Consider the following 16,735-nt stretch of genomic DNA (forward strand, 5'->3'; position numbering starts at 1 on the left):
ATAATATTTTGCTTTTATGATTGACTCCAGTTATAAAAGCTATATAAGAAATACAAACATTGGCTCATTAAGGTTATTGTAATTTTTACTGTCATTGTGACCCCCCCCACCACCGCCGCTATAATCACCGACTTCTAATTAGTGCTTCTAGTCAATAACGTCATTATGGAATAAAGAACAGGAGCAAGGCCAGAAATAACCTTCCCAATTAAGTAGAGCCCCGGCTACAAGAAACAGCTCTCTAGATGGAGAAATATATTGCAACATAATGAAAATCCAGAAAGTGGATCGTCCTGAAAAAGTAAGTCTTGAGGACGCCAGGCTGTAGTATGCTGAGCTATCAAATCATTAATTGTCAAAACAATTTTAACATAAGAGATTTAAGTATAAGGAGGACTTCTTTTTCATAAAGTAAGGTGATGGGTGATAGGGTGACATGGGTGATCATAATTTTTTTATTTTTGTCTATATTCATTAACTTTTTAGAATGTCGTATCGGGAGTAAAACTAGAATATTACCCCCAAAGCTCCCAGACTCAGAACCTTTCACTCAACGAATGCTTAACATCTGCAAACTTGAAAGTGCAGTTATTCATGAGGACCACAAATGACCACAGACATGTAATTTTTAACTCTGATGACCATTCTTTATTTATCATTAACGCTGAAATAACTGTCACCAAGTGAAAACTGTTAAATGCCTAGGTGGCACTAAGGTGAGAAAAAAAGGAATCGTGTTTAAAGGGATGATTCTTAGCCAGAATATAAAAATACATGAAAGAACAGACTCAATCAATTTATTCCATCACTTCTATCAGTCAGGACTATAATTGGCTGCATGAAAGAGAAAACCTGACAGCCATCACTTAACCAAAAAGAACTTATTTTTTCCTACCATTACGAGGCCAGAAACAGACTAGGATTGGCACAAGGGCCCCAAAAGGACCCAGCTTTTTCCCTCCATGACCAGACTATGGTCTGCCTTTACAAACAGAAGAGGCTGAAGCCAAGGGAAGGCAATCTCTGGCTACAGAGCATGAGACTGTCCAAGGGACGCTGAGAACTTCACGGGCAGAACAGACAAAAGCTGATGTTTCAGAAAAAAACATGCCACCTCATTGTGGTATTAAGGGGAGGGGAAGAAGAGGGGGAAGAAGAGGGGAGGCAGGAGGGGAGGCGATCAGATAATGTCACCCTTAACAAAATAACTAAAATTTTCTGAGTTAAATATTGCTAAATGTTATTTCAATGTTATCTGACTGCTGCAAATGTCATTAGACGGACACAATCAATTATCAATAAAGTGTAAGAGGGAAGGGCAGAAACTATGAAGTAAGATCACTTATGCTCAAATCTCAACTCCTCCGCTTACCAACTGTGACCTTAGGAGAATGTTCCTAACTTCGCTAAGCCTCAGTCTGCCAGTGGATACAGTGGGGATAACAACAGTCCCTATTCACAGGATTACTGTTAGGGCCCAATGAGATCCCACGTGCAAGAAAGCGCAGAGCCTACACATTTGAAGCGTGTAACCAATTCAGCTACGATTGTCTTTATCATGACAACTGTCATCATCATCACCATACCTTGTGCACAGTTCAGCAAACACCCAAAGCCCTGCCTGGTCGTAACTGAAGTCTTTCTGCCCTGTGCCTCCAAGTCATAGGAAGAAGAGCAATACACAGAGAAAAATCAAGAAGCCTCCAACAAGGTTTTCTCATCTACTGGACCCTTGAGCTATATAAAATGTATCCTTGTCTTCCAAATGTCCCTCACAAATATTTAGCAAGAATCTGATACCGTGTTTCCCCGAAAATAGGATCTAGCCGGACAACCAGCTTTCATGCGTCTTTCGGAGCAAAAATCAATATAAGACCCAGTCTTATTTTACTATAAGACCGGGTATAATATACTATAATATAATATAACATAATACATAATATAAGGCCAGGTCTTATATTATTTTTTGCTCCAAGACACATTAGAGCTGATGGCCCGGCTAGGTCTTATTTTCGGGGAAACGGGAAACCCCTTCAATCCTCAAGGGTATATACATTTTCCATAGAATTGCAGAGCATTGAGCAAACTTTTGAAGTCCATCCAGGGACATGCCCTGGCAGAGGCTCAAGGAGACAGAACACAACCCTGAGGGTCATTAACATTTTAGGGAAGGACCAGTCCCCAAATTCACAGAACTAAACTTAAAGGGCTTACAAAACTTTACCCGCTTAAGAATGATGCTAATAACAGCAATTCTGGTGACTTAGGTCAGTACATTCTGTTTAAGAAAGCAGAACAGTACATAATACATTTTAAAATCTGAAAAATAAGCGCCAGTTATCTGAAAAATCTCCTAAGGTAACAAAGTTCACTTCCCAATCAGGTCAATTAAAGAAGCTATTACTAGAATATCAACAAGTTTGAAGAAAAACTCATTAGACATGGTGGCCGTAAGTCTAATTGCCCAGACACCACATGCTGTGACAGAACACAGGCAGGCGACCATTTCAAACGCGCTAGAAAGTGGAATCGGGACAATCACCTGGCATAGGAATATGCAACCAACAGGAAACAGAGCAGAGCACATCCCCACCCCTTGAGTTCCTGGGAGCAGAATCCCCTTCCCCAATAACTTAATAATACAGTGACAAGGGCACTGCAGTGCAAAGTGACAAAATGACACCTAAGCGATCACTCCCACCGTCTTAACAAAGCTCATTCACCCTACTCTGTAATGAAGTCGGCCAACCCCAAAGGTCAACAGAAAGTGTGCTTAAGCTTGGAAGGCTAAGCGGAAAAGGTACTATTTCTGCTCTGAAGATAGTTCACGAACTTTCCCTCGCGTTCTTCTGCACTTTAATTTTCTCCCAATCCATTCACTGTTGTCCAACCACATAGTCAACTGAAATGCAAACAAAATGACTAAAATAATAGTCTGGTGAGCACTTGTTAAGTGTCAAGGGCTGTTCTATGTCACTTACAGGTATTATCTCACTGAATCCCCACGTAATGCCTTTTACAAATGAGAAATCTAAGCCAAACAGAGGTTACAGAGCTTGTCCCAGGTCACAAAAGGGGTAAGTGATGGAGCTGGGATAAGAACCCGGGCATTGCGTATGCAAAGCCCTGCACTCTTGCATGACCCTCTCCTGTCTACATGAGAACGTGGGTGTAAGACACAAAGCACACAAAGCAAATCCTCCTCATCTCAACGACAATATACTCTCCACGTTGAACTTATTTTCTTTTTCACTCGAGCTACTGAAATTATCGTATGGGCCCCTTGAGGTGTCTCCTTCCTCCATCATGTCCTCTGGACCGCCATGCGGGTTCTCGCTCTACACCTGGGTCTTACCTGCTCCTCCTCTGCTTTAAACCCTCTGGTGATAAAGTGCCAACTCCCTGGCAAAGCATCACCTTTCAGGCACTCAGTGTTCACTTAATGATCGAGTAACATCTACGTGTCTTACTCCCCAGGTAGGCTCTAAACAACTTGGACAAAACCTTTATTAGTCTTTGTAGGTTTAGGTAATGTGTCTGATGAGTAACTGATTTAGCTAAGCTCAAACCTAAAGCTTTTAGCAGACTCCAAACTCATCCACCTTTGTTCCCCTCTTCACACACAGGCCCTTCTCCTTCTAAGCTCTGACCCTAAAACGTACTAATTGCTGGGCTATTGTTTAATGATAGCTACTGAATAAACACTATGCTGAGAGCACTGTGCATATATTATCTTATTTAATCCCAATGACCTTATGAAGTGGCCACTTTTATCCCTATTTCACAGGTGAGGTATTAGAAGTTCAGAGAAGTGACCTAACTTTGATCAAGTTACAGAACTAAGGATGCAGCTGGGACTGGAGCCCATATCAGGCTGATTGCAAGTCCTTACAGTTGAGTGGTGATACTGGCTGTCTTCTACGAGTCTTTCATCTACTGTTACAGACTGAGTTACCTTCAAATTTCCTAAAATACCAAGTGTTTTTCTCCTCTCTGTGTGTTTGGACAACACCCCAGTCTGGTGTGACATTAAAACTGCTCTCCGAACAAGGACTTGCTGAATTGTTCCAGCGGGGGTCATCGCAGGCATTCTCTCTGCAGGGAATTACTCATGTCATCTACCTCTGCTCACGGCACCCAACTCACCTTCATAACCAGTGGTTCTTGGGATGTGGTCCCTGAGAACCTTACATGAGGTCCACAGCGTCAAAACTATTTTCAGCATAATTGTAAGAGCTGCAACAGAGTATTTGCATGGCCCCCAAAGGTGAAAATATTTGCTATCTGATCCCTTATTAAAAAAACTTTGCCGACTTCTACTCTAGAGCCTGAACGTTTCAAAACACAATGCTTACATTTCTTTTTAAATTACATAGAATAGGTTGTATTTTGCACCAAAATACACTTTTAATATTTTTTAAAAGGAACTTGGTAGCGAAAACACTCTGAGTCCTTCAAAGCAAATCCTGAAAATAAACAGATACAATTCTCCAGAACGTTTATGTTCCAGCTCTTCCCTCTCATGATTTAAGATTTTATTATGGCTTTTATCCAAGCTACTTACCAAAGCCAAATATCCAAAAATAGACTGCAAGTCAGGCTGGGCAGGGGTAGGACTTTTAGAGCCTATCCACTAAAGATCATGTGTGACTTCTGCTGCCAGCCACGAATGAATAACTGGTATGGAATTAGCCCTCCTGCCATGAATGATTAGGAAGCGGGACAGAAACATATGAAACAACTGCTTTCAGACAGTGGAACAATAGGCAGAGCAGAACTATGATTCCTGCAAAAAGGGAATCAAGTGAGCTAAGTCCTGTGAGTGCCCTCCTCTCTGCACCAGGGAGGAGGAAGCCAAGCAGAGCACAGATGTCTTGAAGGACCCAGGAGCCTGAGAGTGGGGTCCAGGGAGCCTGAGGCAGCAGGGGTTTGCGAGACAGAGCCGTGGGAGGGAGCTACGTATGCAGAGACAGAGCCCGGGGAGGGAGCTATGTATGCAGAGACAGAGCCCGGAGAGGGAACTTCGTGTGCAGAGAACAAGCTCTAGGAACCCGCACAGGGACCCCCCTTGAGCCTGATGGCTGAAACCTAAGCTGCTGAGGAACATTGCTGGGAGCTGTGAGGTGAACCATCCCCAGAATTCAACAGGACCAGAGGACATTCAAGTTCCATCTAGCAGAGTAGAGCCCTCTCACAGAACCCTCTAGGCAATCAACAGAGACTCCAGAAAGGCCAAGCTTTGTAACAAGGCTAAATTAGCCCTAAAGTAAAGCTACACTAGACCCACTTAATAAAGTTTAACAAAAAGCCTGGAAAGGACCAGCCCAATCCACAAATTACTTAGCTGCCCGCCAAAACAAATGTCAAAACTCTTTAAAGTAAGATAACAAAATCCAAACACTCAACAACATAATGCATAGTATCCATGTCAAGAAGCAGGAACAGAGAGAGATGACAGAATTTGCAGACAAGGACATTAAACAGCGATTATAACTCCACATACTCAAGAGTACAGAGGAAATTGTGAACATAATAAAGAGAGAAATGGAAGATGGAAATAAGATTCTACTTATGTTTTCTAGAGCTAAAAAATCTAATACCTGAAATTAAAAATTTACTGAATAGACTTAACAGCAGATTAGATACTGCAGAAGATAAGAGTAATGAACTTGAGGACATAATAATAGAAACTATTCAAACTGAAGCCAGAGGGGGAAATAAAATGGGAAGAAAATCAACTGAGCCTTACTGGCTTATGGGACATAATCAAGCAGTCTAACAAACATGTAATTGGAGTCCCAGAAGGAAAGGGGGGAGGAACAGAAAAAGTATTTGAAGAAATAGTAGCAGAAAGTTTTCCAAATGTGAACAAAACTGTAAGCCCACAAATCTATAAAGTACAAAAAACACCAGACAGAATAAACAAAGAAAATCACACCAAGGCCCATCATAATCATGTTGCTGAAAACCAATGATATCAAAAAGAAAACAAAAAAGATTATGTTGCTCCCGTTTCCATGTAGTACAAAATAAACAACTCTAGCCCAAAGAGAGCATATAACATCTTTCTAGATGTTCTGATCAAAAAATGTTGGTCAAGTTCATCAATGCTGAATTTCTCTTACTTTGTAGAGGCCCTTCGGCAAGTCCCCAAGCATAAGGTTAATCTTTCTAGAAGGTAATCAAGCATGAACAAAATATAGTTTACATTACTGGAAAAGAATTTATCAAGTGCATTTGTATACTGTAAAAGTCACAAATGTCTCATACTTTTGACTGTAAGCTCCTTGAGGTCAAGAACTTTCATGTTTTAGCCTCTAAATTTCTAGTGCAATTTCTGGCGGCACGTAACTGTTGGAACACGCACGAATGAGCCAATCTCATTTCAGCCTGAGTACATCATTATGTGGTGTATGGAACGAGATGAGAAAACAGATGCCCAGAGGGATTAAATGATCGTCCCAAAGATACACATAAGGTGAACAATACCTCGCATCCCTAGAATAAGGCTAGCACACCAGTTACCTCAAAGTAAACACAAAAGAAATATATTTTAATTATTACTTACTCTGAGTTTCCACAAGATCCAAAGCAACACTAGAAGCTGTGTCCATTCCAGAGCTGATGCAGGACTGGAAGCTTTTTAAGGAAGAGAGAGCAGATTCTACACCGCTGAAGGATATAAAACCAGTTGAACCTGTGTTTGAACTAGAACGTCCTGGCATCTTGAAATTATTACCTAAGTTTTCAAACACAATAAAACAAAATTTATGAGTTAGAATAACTGCATAGGAAAATACAACTGCTATTAACATCCATATGAATGTATCCAAGCTCCCATAAGTGCCACACTATTATGTACATTCTCTATTCCTTGAAAGGATACGCAAGCATTGTGCCATCTGTGCCATCACCTGGGCCACCAAATATAGATTCACTCAATATATGGGGAAGGTAACGGTCTTCCCTTTTTAAAAGAGGGAGAATACTCTCTTTCAAAAGATTCCTTGATTCTCTGAAGAACTGAACAAGAGCACAGTTCTTACAAACTTAAAATATAAATGGGTTAGAAAAAGTACACTGCTTATTTGATGTATTTTTCTAAAAAGTGAAAATAACAAAATAGTTTGAAAACCTGTAATTTTTAACTTCCCTGACATCTATGCCTATTAAATTCTGAAAACTAAAAAAATATATATTCCTGACAGCTCCACTAGGTTCTAACAGATTTACAGATTTGGTGAGATCGCATATTCTGTTTCAGTAAAAGCAGAATTTCTCTATAAACTCTTGTCTTCTGATAGTTCATCCACTGTATCAGTTTCAATTATTACCTTCATATTAAACACTCCCTAATCTATACCTTCAACCACCAACACTTGAAGCTTTGGAACACTTATGTAAAGCTACCTACATAAAGACATCTTTGCTTAATTCAGAAACCACCTGACATTCAATCCACTGAAACCAACTAGAAAAACAGAGAGAAAATTCACACAGGCTTAGAGGGATGGGAAGGCCGTATGGTAGCAGGAAAAACAGGATGTTTGCTTTAAGTGATCTAAACATGGCATGAATGCAGGCTCTGCTACTTCACTACTTACTGAGTGACCAGGGCAGTTTGCTTAAACTTCTCTGAACCTAAGTTTACCATCTTTAAAATGGGAAGGAATAACACAGTGTGGTCTAGCACACAGTACACTATTAATTAGCAATAGGACCTGGGGAACTGTCTATTATCGATGGCATTGCCGTCCTCTCCATCGCCACCACCGTTATCTCACAGCTGACCACAGTAGTTTCGTCATTATTGGTCCTTGTAATTAGATTCATTCATTCATTCAACAATAGACATTGAGTGCCTTACTGTGTCAATCATTTAAAAAAGACACGTTAAAAGACTCATTAAAAAAGACACAGGGTATAAAGGGAAGGGCACAGAGATGACGCCTACGCCGCTGATTTCTATTTTTGAGGTGTTAGTCTACCACAGACAATATCCATAATATAACTCATCAATTTAAATCATTCAGTTAACAAATATTTAGTATATTTTGGGGCATAGGGTAGAGGGTTGTCGACCCCAAGAAAGAAGATTTCCTGATGGCTAACTGGGCTCAAATTTAAAACAGAGCCTAGCAGTCATTTCCAAACTGGGGCCTCTCACACAAACCACGCTTCAGAGAGAAGAATGGGAGAAGCTTCCTGCCTCCTTGCACCGCGTTCCTGCCATCTGAGCCACCTTTATAAAGGGGTTCCTGGAATTGTATTTCAACCAATAGGACTGAGACCTTCCCCATCCAATCAGAGCCATGCAGCTACATCCTCATTAGCATTTTCACCATCCAAAAGGAGAAGCTCCATTATCACCAATCAGGGCAGTGCTTTTGGGACCAAACTGTGAGCATTTGGAGTCCATATTTGCATGAAAATGGACCAATCAGGGACTGGGCAGCAGGGTCTTTTTCTCTATATAAGTCTGCTCCCTTCTGGCTCAGAGAGCGCAATATCCCTTTCCACCAGACTGAAGGCTGCATCTCCTAGGCTGAAGCGGAAACACCCAGAGCAGAGCAGGACGGGTGAAGTGCACCAGACAGGACTGGACCGGACCAGGCCAGAGCAGAACAGAGCTGTCTAGCCAGAGAGGCCTCATGCCAGGACCACTCACCCCAGGGCAGCCTCAGGGCCGTGCTATTTCAGAATTGAGCTGTAACACTATTGAGTTGTTCCATAGTCATGCTGTTCTCACAGCTAGGCTGGATCACAATTGAGCTGGATGCACTAATAAAGTTTCCTTCTTCACTGCACTCCAAATTGGGGTTCCCATTGGCACTGAATTGGCACTAACGACCATCAGTTGACAGGGTCTTAAGTGCAGGATAAAGAATCCAATCGGGTCAGGGTTGGTCAAATAGGATTTTTAGCTTTATTTTTGAAAATTTATCTTAACAATCAAGACCTGAAGCAAATACGGCAAAATGTTACAGATGGTAAAAGTCAAATGGTGGAACAAGGGTTCTTGTTATTTTATTTTCTAGGACTTTCTGTGCTGTTAAAATTTCACACCAAGAAAAAAAATATGACGATGAATAACCAATGATGATTTTTGAACATTTGTGTTTGGATGAAAGAGTGTTTATTTCCAATCTCACTTTACCCTGTTTCCCTGAAAATAAGACCTAGCCAGACAATCAGCTCTAATGCGTCTTTTGGAGCAAAAATTAATATAAGACTCGGTATATATTACGTTATATTATATTATATCATATTATATTATAGTATTAAGACCCAGTCTTATATTACAGTAAAATAAGACTGGGTCTTATATTAATTTTTGCTCCAAAAGACGCATTAGAGCTGATTGTCCAGCTAGGTCTTATCAGGGAAACACGGTATTACAATAAACAAGTTGCAACAGATTATACAATATACATACATGCAATAAGATGGAAAAATTTTAAATCAGAATCAAAAAAACAGATTAAAAGGAAAACCAAGTACATGACATTAGAAAGTAATCATGCAGCGTTTCGTATTCTTTAGTATTCCACACAGTATTATACTTGTAATGCTGTGAGCGTCTTGACAATCAAAACGAAAAGTGAATTACAGGGTTCTCTTTCTCCATAAAGCACACAGGAAATTCAGGAAAAATAAGGATGCCCCTGGCAATCAAAGCAGCATGGGTCATCATAATGAGATTATGTTAGTCATAGTGAAAAACATCCTCGACAATATCCTTACAATAAATGCAACAGTAAGCTTCTCTGGACTGCTTCTAGATTATTCCTCAGGGTAAGCTAAGGACAGGACACTGTGGCAGATACCAGCTCAGTGCCCACCAAATCCATACCGCTTCAACCTGGTTATACAGCTGGACCAGTTTGCAGCTATCTTTGCAGTGAGGTGTGACCATATGATTGAATTCAAGGTCATGAAACATGAGCCACTTCCAGGCCCAGTCCATAAAATCCACACATTTTCCCCATACTCTTTCCCATTTGATAGCTTGGAACAGGCAGGCAGTGACCATAGAAGCGATATACTGAAGATGGAGAATCACTGTATGGAAGGAGCTTTATCACTGCTTAGAGGAAAACTGCCCCCCAATCAGGCTCCATGTGTGAAAGAAATAAACACTTCAATTGTGCACAGCCATTTAGAGTTTGGGGTTTACCTATTATAATACCAACTGTTACTCAAAAAACACAATCTTGCAAGGATCAAAAGATAGGTATGGTTTGCGTATTCATTTTTCTAGTCTGTCGTCATGAAAACGTAAGTCTAAATTATCTTGAACACTGCTGTCCAATGGAACTTTTAACCATGACAAAAATGTTCTACAATCTACTGTCCAATACGGAAGCCACTAGGCATAGGTGGTTAGTGGTTACCTGAAAAGTGGTTAGTGTGACTAAGGAATTACGTTTTTAATTTCACTTAGTTTTAATCGATTTAAACAACCACATGTGCCTAGTGGTTGCTGCATGAAACACCACGGTTCCAGAGACACCATTATCAAAGCGTACTATATATAAACCAGAGTGGGTAAACAAGAGGGGGCAAAGCCACAGCATAAATGGCACATATTCTTGGAATATCAATTTTACTTACAGATAAACATGAAACATGTCATATTAACATAAACATGAGTTGCATTACGGAGTAGAAGATGGAAGCAATATAGAGTAGGGGTTAAGCATGCATCTTGGGGAGCCCGACTACCTAAATTCAAAGCCTGATTTTCTACATAAGTAGCTGAATGACTTTAGGCAAATGATTTAACCTCTCAGTGCTTCACTTTCCCTTTCTGCAAAACAGGGATGATCCAGTGCCTACCTGATCCAGTGCCTACCTCAAAGATTACGGCCAGTACTGAATGAGTTAATATAGATAATAAAACACTCAGAATAATCCCCAGCACATACATCTTTTAAAATGGGAGCAAATATTGCTATCAATGTTATCATTAAAATACGATGAGCAACAATAGAGTAATGCTTAAGAGAATGGACAATGGACACAGGTGTCTGAAAATTCCATCATGTCCATGCCACTGAAAATTGATTGCATGGGCTGGTTATGCCGCTTAACTTCTCTACCTGCAGTTTGCTGCCATGTGAAAAGCAGATCATATCTATTTCACAGTGTTATTAAGGATAAATTAAATGTTGTAGTTTTCTCAAACTTATCTGAGCTTAAGAATTAGTAGGAATACAAAAACTACAGATTATGGATACTATCTCAGACGTATTGCACCATAATCTCCAGTGGACACTCTGAGGAAACTATACATTTATGAAGCCCGCCAGATGATTCTTAGGATCAAACAAGTATGGACAACACTGAGAAAATTCATATACTGAGCCCCTAACACTCAATGTAATGGTGTCAGAAGATGAGGCCTTTGGGAGATAATTAGGTTTAGGTGAAGTCATGAGGGTAAAACCCTCATGATGGGATTAGTGTCTTTATTAGAAGAGGAAGAGACACCAGAGTGTGCGTTCTCTTTCCCCTCACCCCCACTACCATGTAAGGACACTGCAAGTAGGGGGGAAGGTGGCCGTCTGCAAGCCAGAAAGAGAGCCCTCCCCAGTATCCAACCATGCCAGCACTCTGTCTCCAAAATTATTACACTGTAAGTAATAATTTTCTGTTGTTTAAGCCACCAGTCTATGTTATTTTTTCAAACAGCAGCTGGAGCTAAGACACAATGTATACAAGTATTAATACAATCCAGGAAAAATGGGAAGTGTCTAACACGTGGTAACTCTCCTTACTATGTGAATGCAAAGTCACAATACTCCAGTGAAGCTGTGCACTTACAAAGAGCCAGGGCAAACTGCCTTCTGTAATTCTGGAGTATTTCAGGGGAAAATATTCAGAGTGGGAAGCAAAAGGAATGGACATGGCAGAAAGATGGAATAGACACACTTTTCCCTATTCCTCCCATGAAGTACAGCGAAGTACGTAAGTCACAGGACAACCCCGCAAACAAAGAATTTCCTGGCCCAAAATGCCAGTAGTGTAGTCGTTGAGAAACACCGGTTTAAATCAACCTCCTCTTAGAGCCTTCCTAGGTCACAATGATCTTTGTGTTCTCTGTACCTATGGTCTCCAAAAATATTGAAAACATGATTACGCATTTCCTGAGTTTTTCCCTAGCACGTTGTTTTGCCTCCCCTAACAGACCTCGTCTTAGGCAATTTGGGCTGCTGTAACAAAATACCATGGACTGTGTAGCTTATAAACAACAGACATGTATTTCTCACAGTTCTGGAGGCTGCGAAGTCCAAGATCAAAGAAAGCACCAGCATGGTGACGTTCTGGTGAAGGCCCTCTTCCTGGCTCACAGCCACCACCTTCCATAAAGGGCAAGGGAGCTCTCTGGAGCCTCTTTATAAAGGCACTAACCCCATTCATGAGAGCTCCACCCTCCTCACCTAAGCACCCCCCAAAGGCCCCACCTTCTAATAGCATCCCACTGGCATCAGGATTCCAATATAGGACTGGGGGGGGGGGGGGGCGACACAAACACTCAGACCCTATCAGATCTGTAACATTCGCTGTCGGCAGAACCAATTACCAGCTCATGGAAAACTACTTCTCTACTGTTGCATCCTCTTGCCTTTCGTACAGTACAGTGGCAGGCACAAAGCAAGTCATTTACACAGTGTGCTGCTCCTTTAAATCCATGGAGCCTATACAAGTTCAGCCAGAGCGGCATCTCCTTGTTCAAGATGCAAGGATACATCTTTCTTTTTGAAGCCTCCTCTTATCTATACAAGCAATTGTTTGTTCCCTTTCTCATGTTGCATCTCTCTCTCTCTCTCTCTCTCACACACACACACACACACACACACACCTTCTATTATACAACACAATAAATCTCAGCACAACTATTTGCCCACAAGCCCGCCATTCCTTCACCTGGGAACGACGTAAGTTAACCCTCTGCCACATTCTACAGCATCTAAAACAGCTCCTCACACAAAACAGGCGATCAATACAGATTTGCCGCCAGTCACAACAGCAACCACCATCTCTAGGTCCCCGACAGGGCCCTACACTGGTGCCCTGGCGCTCCATTCTCATTACCTCTTCTCCTCACAACCACTGACAGGAGAAAAAAAGGAACCTGAGGGCCCAGAGAGTTTATTTAAACGACCTGCCCAAGGCCCTGCTTTCAAAGGCGGTTCCACCCTTATTTACGGCGATCAAGAATCTGTGATCTTTTCCCCATACACTTAGGGCTGAAGGATGGAAAGATGGGGTCTTGGAGAGGGAAGTACACTGTCCCTCATTGCCGAGGCGTTAGATAAAAACCAGGACCATAGCCCAGGGCGACACACCGCAGCTCAGGAGACGCGCGGAGAGCCCGAGAGGGAGGCGACACGCCCGCCACGCCCCCCATCACCGTCTCCCGCGTCTGCCTTACCTGGATGCGCGACCCAGAGCCGTCCGGCTGCACCCTGAATTCCCACACCCAGAGCCCAGCTCTTTCTTTAACTCCCTTCCCCTGAAGCTGACACTGAGAGCGCGGGCTCAGACGTCATCAGCCGGCGCCGGCGGGTGGTCACATGACGCCCCACCCTGCGGTCCGCCCCTTTGGTCACGTGACTGCCAGGGCCGCCCGGCGGAAGCCGGGGTCCTAGCCGGCTGAGGATCCGTGGCTGGGGATTAGAAGGGGGACCCTTGCGGAGAGGCAAAGTGGGGCCCCTAGTGCCGACTCCGCGCGCATCGTCGGCCCCGCGCGTGCCTGCGCCCTGGTGCGGCCCAGATAACAGGTGCGTGGAGTCAGAGTGCTCGCTACCCCCTTTTACGCGGTCCCCTGCCCCTCCCCCGCCCCGGAGGGTGGGCCGCGCTGGCCGAGGGGACACCAGTGGCATGGGGTGAGGCTGGTGGAGGAGCCCGGCGTGGAGGACTGAGGGGCTTTCCAGGGCAGGGGCTGCAGTCCAGGCTCTTCATCTCCACTTAGATGGAAATCATTGTCCACGCCGCTTTGGCGCTTTAGGAAGCGATGCTCAGCTGCTTGGCCCGCATCTGGTCCTCCCAAGTTTCCGGGAGCAGTGTTTTGTGGACGTCGTTATTCCTTCATTTACTCGCGAGAAAACTGAACGGTTAGTGAGCGCTTTTGCCATCTGACGGACTCAGGTTTGACTTCTAGTTCTGCCATGGGCGGTGAGTTTGGGCAAGTCAGTGCCCCTCTCTGCACCTTAATTCCCTCCCCTGTGACATGCTGGTGCCAAAGACTTCTGCATTTCGAACGTTTGTTCCTAGGAGCCTGTTTTGCCCGTGCTCTTACAGAGAAAAAACAAAATCAAAACCTTACAGAGCCCATAATGGAATGGGGTCTCCTGATTTCCTAGTGCATAGAGCTCGCTCCAACGTTGGTGATGCGGGGCGGGCGGCGAGGGCGGGGGCTTCTGCCCGCAACTAGCAACACCTTCCGGTTTTCCTTCTGTCTTTTCCAGGATGCAGGAATCAGGCTAGAAATGATCAGACTCATTTCAGAATTTTTCTGGAAGAGAGATGCCAGTCACTTTTATCTTGATCAACAATCATTTTTCTTGATACTAGGTTGGTGGAAACCATAACTTCTTCTTTATGGAACTGAGGTTTTATGAAAGGATAAAAATAGACCTATCTTCTTTTGTCATCTGAGTAGGGTAAACAGTGGTTTGTCCCAGGACAATTTAATGTACTCCAGAATTCAGTTCTGTACTCGTTGGGTAATTGGTAGGGTGATGCCACACTTCAAACTGAAAAACAGTTTCATACCAAATTCTTTTTAGGGAGGGCACAGCTCACAGTGGCTCATGCAGGGATCCAATCTGGCGATCTTGGTGCCACGCTCTAACCCAGGGGTGTCCAAAGTTTTTTCAACGTTTTTCACCAAGGGCCATATGCGGTAAAATACACAAACAGCCGGGTCACTCACTCCAGGTGAAGTACGTATTGCCTCACCTAGTTTATTTAAGTAAACTAAATGTATTTTTGGAATTTGCTGCGGGCCAATAAAAATTGGATCGCGGGCCACAGTTGGCCAGCGGGCCGCAGTTTGGACACCCCTGCCCTAACCAAATGAGCTAACCAGCTGCCACCCCCCACCCTCCATCATACCAAATTCTTAAAGATAAATTACAATCACTTATTTGGGTTCCTTGCAAAAGACAATTGGGAAATTGAGTGGGATCTCTGATTTCATTTCAGGCTAAATAGTAATACAACCTATATTGGAATTTTCTTCATTCTTAACATCAAGAGGACCAAATGGAAGGTTTAAAATAGCTTCTTCTACAATGTTTGCACCTCATTCTATAGTGATTTTTTTCAAAACTCAACCAAGTCTTAACACCTTCTGTAAAGCCACCTACCTCTGAGAATGCTGCAACATGGTTAGGCATCTTTAATTATGGTCTTAGATTCTATTCTTTATTAGCCAGTTTTTCAGCCAGTAATGCGGTATTTACCAAATACTCTAGCCAAGTAACATTTTGAAAGTTGCCTGCAGTGTAACTCTTGGGTAAGGATTTAAGCATTAAAATAAGAAATGCACACACACAAGTCTTGACTTATGTCATTATCCCAGATCTAAACCAACCTGACCATGTGCATGGAGGTGCTGAGTGTATCTGTGCATTTTTTGGGGGGGCGGGGGAGGGAGAAGTGAGGTAATGTTGTTTTGCTTCAAGCTGTTTTCTCCATGGCCCCATTGTCTGTCCTACCTGTTATCCAAAATCTGATAGCATTTAAACTTGTTCATCATAGCTTACCCTTCCCTCAATTAACTCAAGTTTCATGCTGCTGAGACCTGGGTTAGTTTGGTGGTCTCCAGAGGACCTCCGTAGGTGGCTTTTTACCCATTGTTTATTATTTTAACACTTTTCATCTCTCATTTTCCAAGCCAGAGCATATCTGTGGGGAAAAAAAAAAAAAAAGGAATGAAACTACAGCCTGAAATTCAGGCCGAAATTCAGCCTGTTAGAGATCGATGTGGCTTAATAAGCACGCATCACAGAGAAAACAGAAAGGACTTGTTACTAATTCATGCCTTAATGTGTAGTATAGGGTGCCCTCTTGAGAGACCATTCTGGACAACTGTAGTAGCTTCTCAGCCACTATCTGACCCACCCCTGTCTACCTCCTCTGATCTCTGCGTCTACCCCTTGCTCACTCTGCAGTAGCCAGCTGGCCAATTTGCTATTCCTTAAATTCATCCAGCACATTCCTGCCCTGGGGCCTTTCTACTTACTTGTAACCTCTGCCTGGAATACCTTTCTCCCACATCATGATCTATTGTAAAATAACAAACTACCCCAAAACCCAGTGACTTAAGACAGTAAATATTATCTTATAGTAGTTCCTGTGGTCAGGAATCAGGGCTATGGGTCAGCTGGGTGCCTTTGGCTCAGTCAAGCTGTGAACAGGAGCTGTTGGCTTTTGTGAAGACTCACCGGGAGTTGGGATCCATTTCTAAGCTCACTAGAGTGGTTGCCGGTAGCTTTTCAGTCCCTTGTCACATGGGCTCCTCCACAGGGCCCTTACAACATGACAACTTGCTTCCCTTAGGCACCTTAGAGAGGGTGCCTAAGCTAGAAGTCACAGTCTTTTTGCAATCTAATTTTGGAAGTGATATCTTCCGCATCTGGCATCTTCTGGTCTATAGAAGGGAGTCCATAAGTCACACTCAAGGGAAGGGTCCTGTAGGGACGGAGTCCCAGAGAGCAGTTCC

At 42.9% G+C, this 16,735-nt stretch overlaps 2 protein-coding genes across 11 annotated transcripts in view; one reads left to right on the top strand and one right to left on the bottom strand.

Moving 5' to 3' along the window:
- NSMCE2 (NSE2 SUMO ligase component of SMC5/6 complex) overlaps positions 1-13,564 on the bottom strand; it is a 213,591-nt gene extending 200,027 nt beyond the window's left edge. For all 5 annotated transcript variants that reach the window (XR_012490922.2, XR_016021495.1, XM_074317044.2 and 2 more), the window contains exons 1-2: positions 13,439-13,564; positions 6,569-6,739 (exon numbers count right to left, since the gene is read on the bottom strand). Coding sequence is in view for 3 of the 5 variants with exons in the window: in XM_074317044.2 (XP_074173145.1) it covers positions 6,569-6,725 (157 nt within the window). In the remaining 2 variants the exon portion in view is untranslated. The remainder of the gene's footprint in view (positions 1-6,568; positions 6,740-13,438) is intronic.
- A 39-nt stretch (positions 13,565-13,603) lies between these two features.
- The window catches only part of WASHC5 (WASH complex subunit 5), a 55,230-nt gene continuing 52,098 nt past the window's right edge, over positions 13,604-16,735 (top strand). Inside the window, exons 1-3 of one of the 6 annotated variants that reach the window (XM_074316722.2) lie at positions 13,604-13,787; positions 13,979-14,120; positions 14,475-14,580. The gene's annotated coding sequence lies outside the window, so the exon portion shown is untranslated. The remainder of the gene's footprint in view (positions 13,788-13,978; positions 14,121-14,474; positions 14,581-16,735) is intronic. The other 5 variants (XM_019723053.3, XM_019723124.3, XM_088798956.1 and 2 more) reach the window with 5 other exon arrangements.

Source organism: Rhinolophus sinicus, chromosome 6, assembly GCF_057876585.1.
Source record: "Rhinolophus sinicus isolate RSI-liver-muscle chromosome 6, RSI-T2T, whole genome shotgun sequence".
NCBI classification, from domain to species: Eukaryota; Metazoa; Chordata; class Mammalia; order Chiroptera; family Rhinolophidae; genus Rhinolophus; species Rhinolophus sinicus.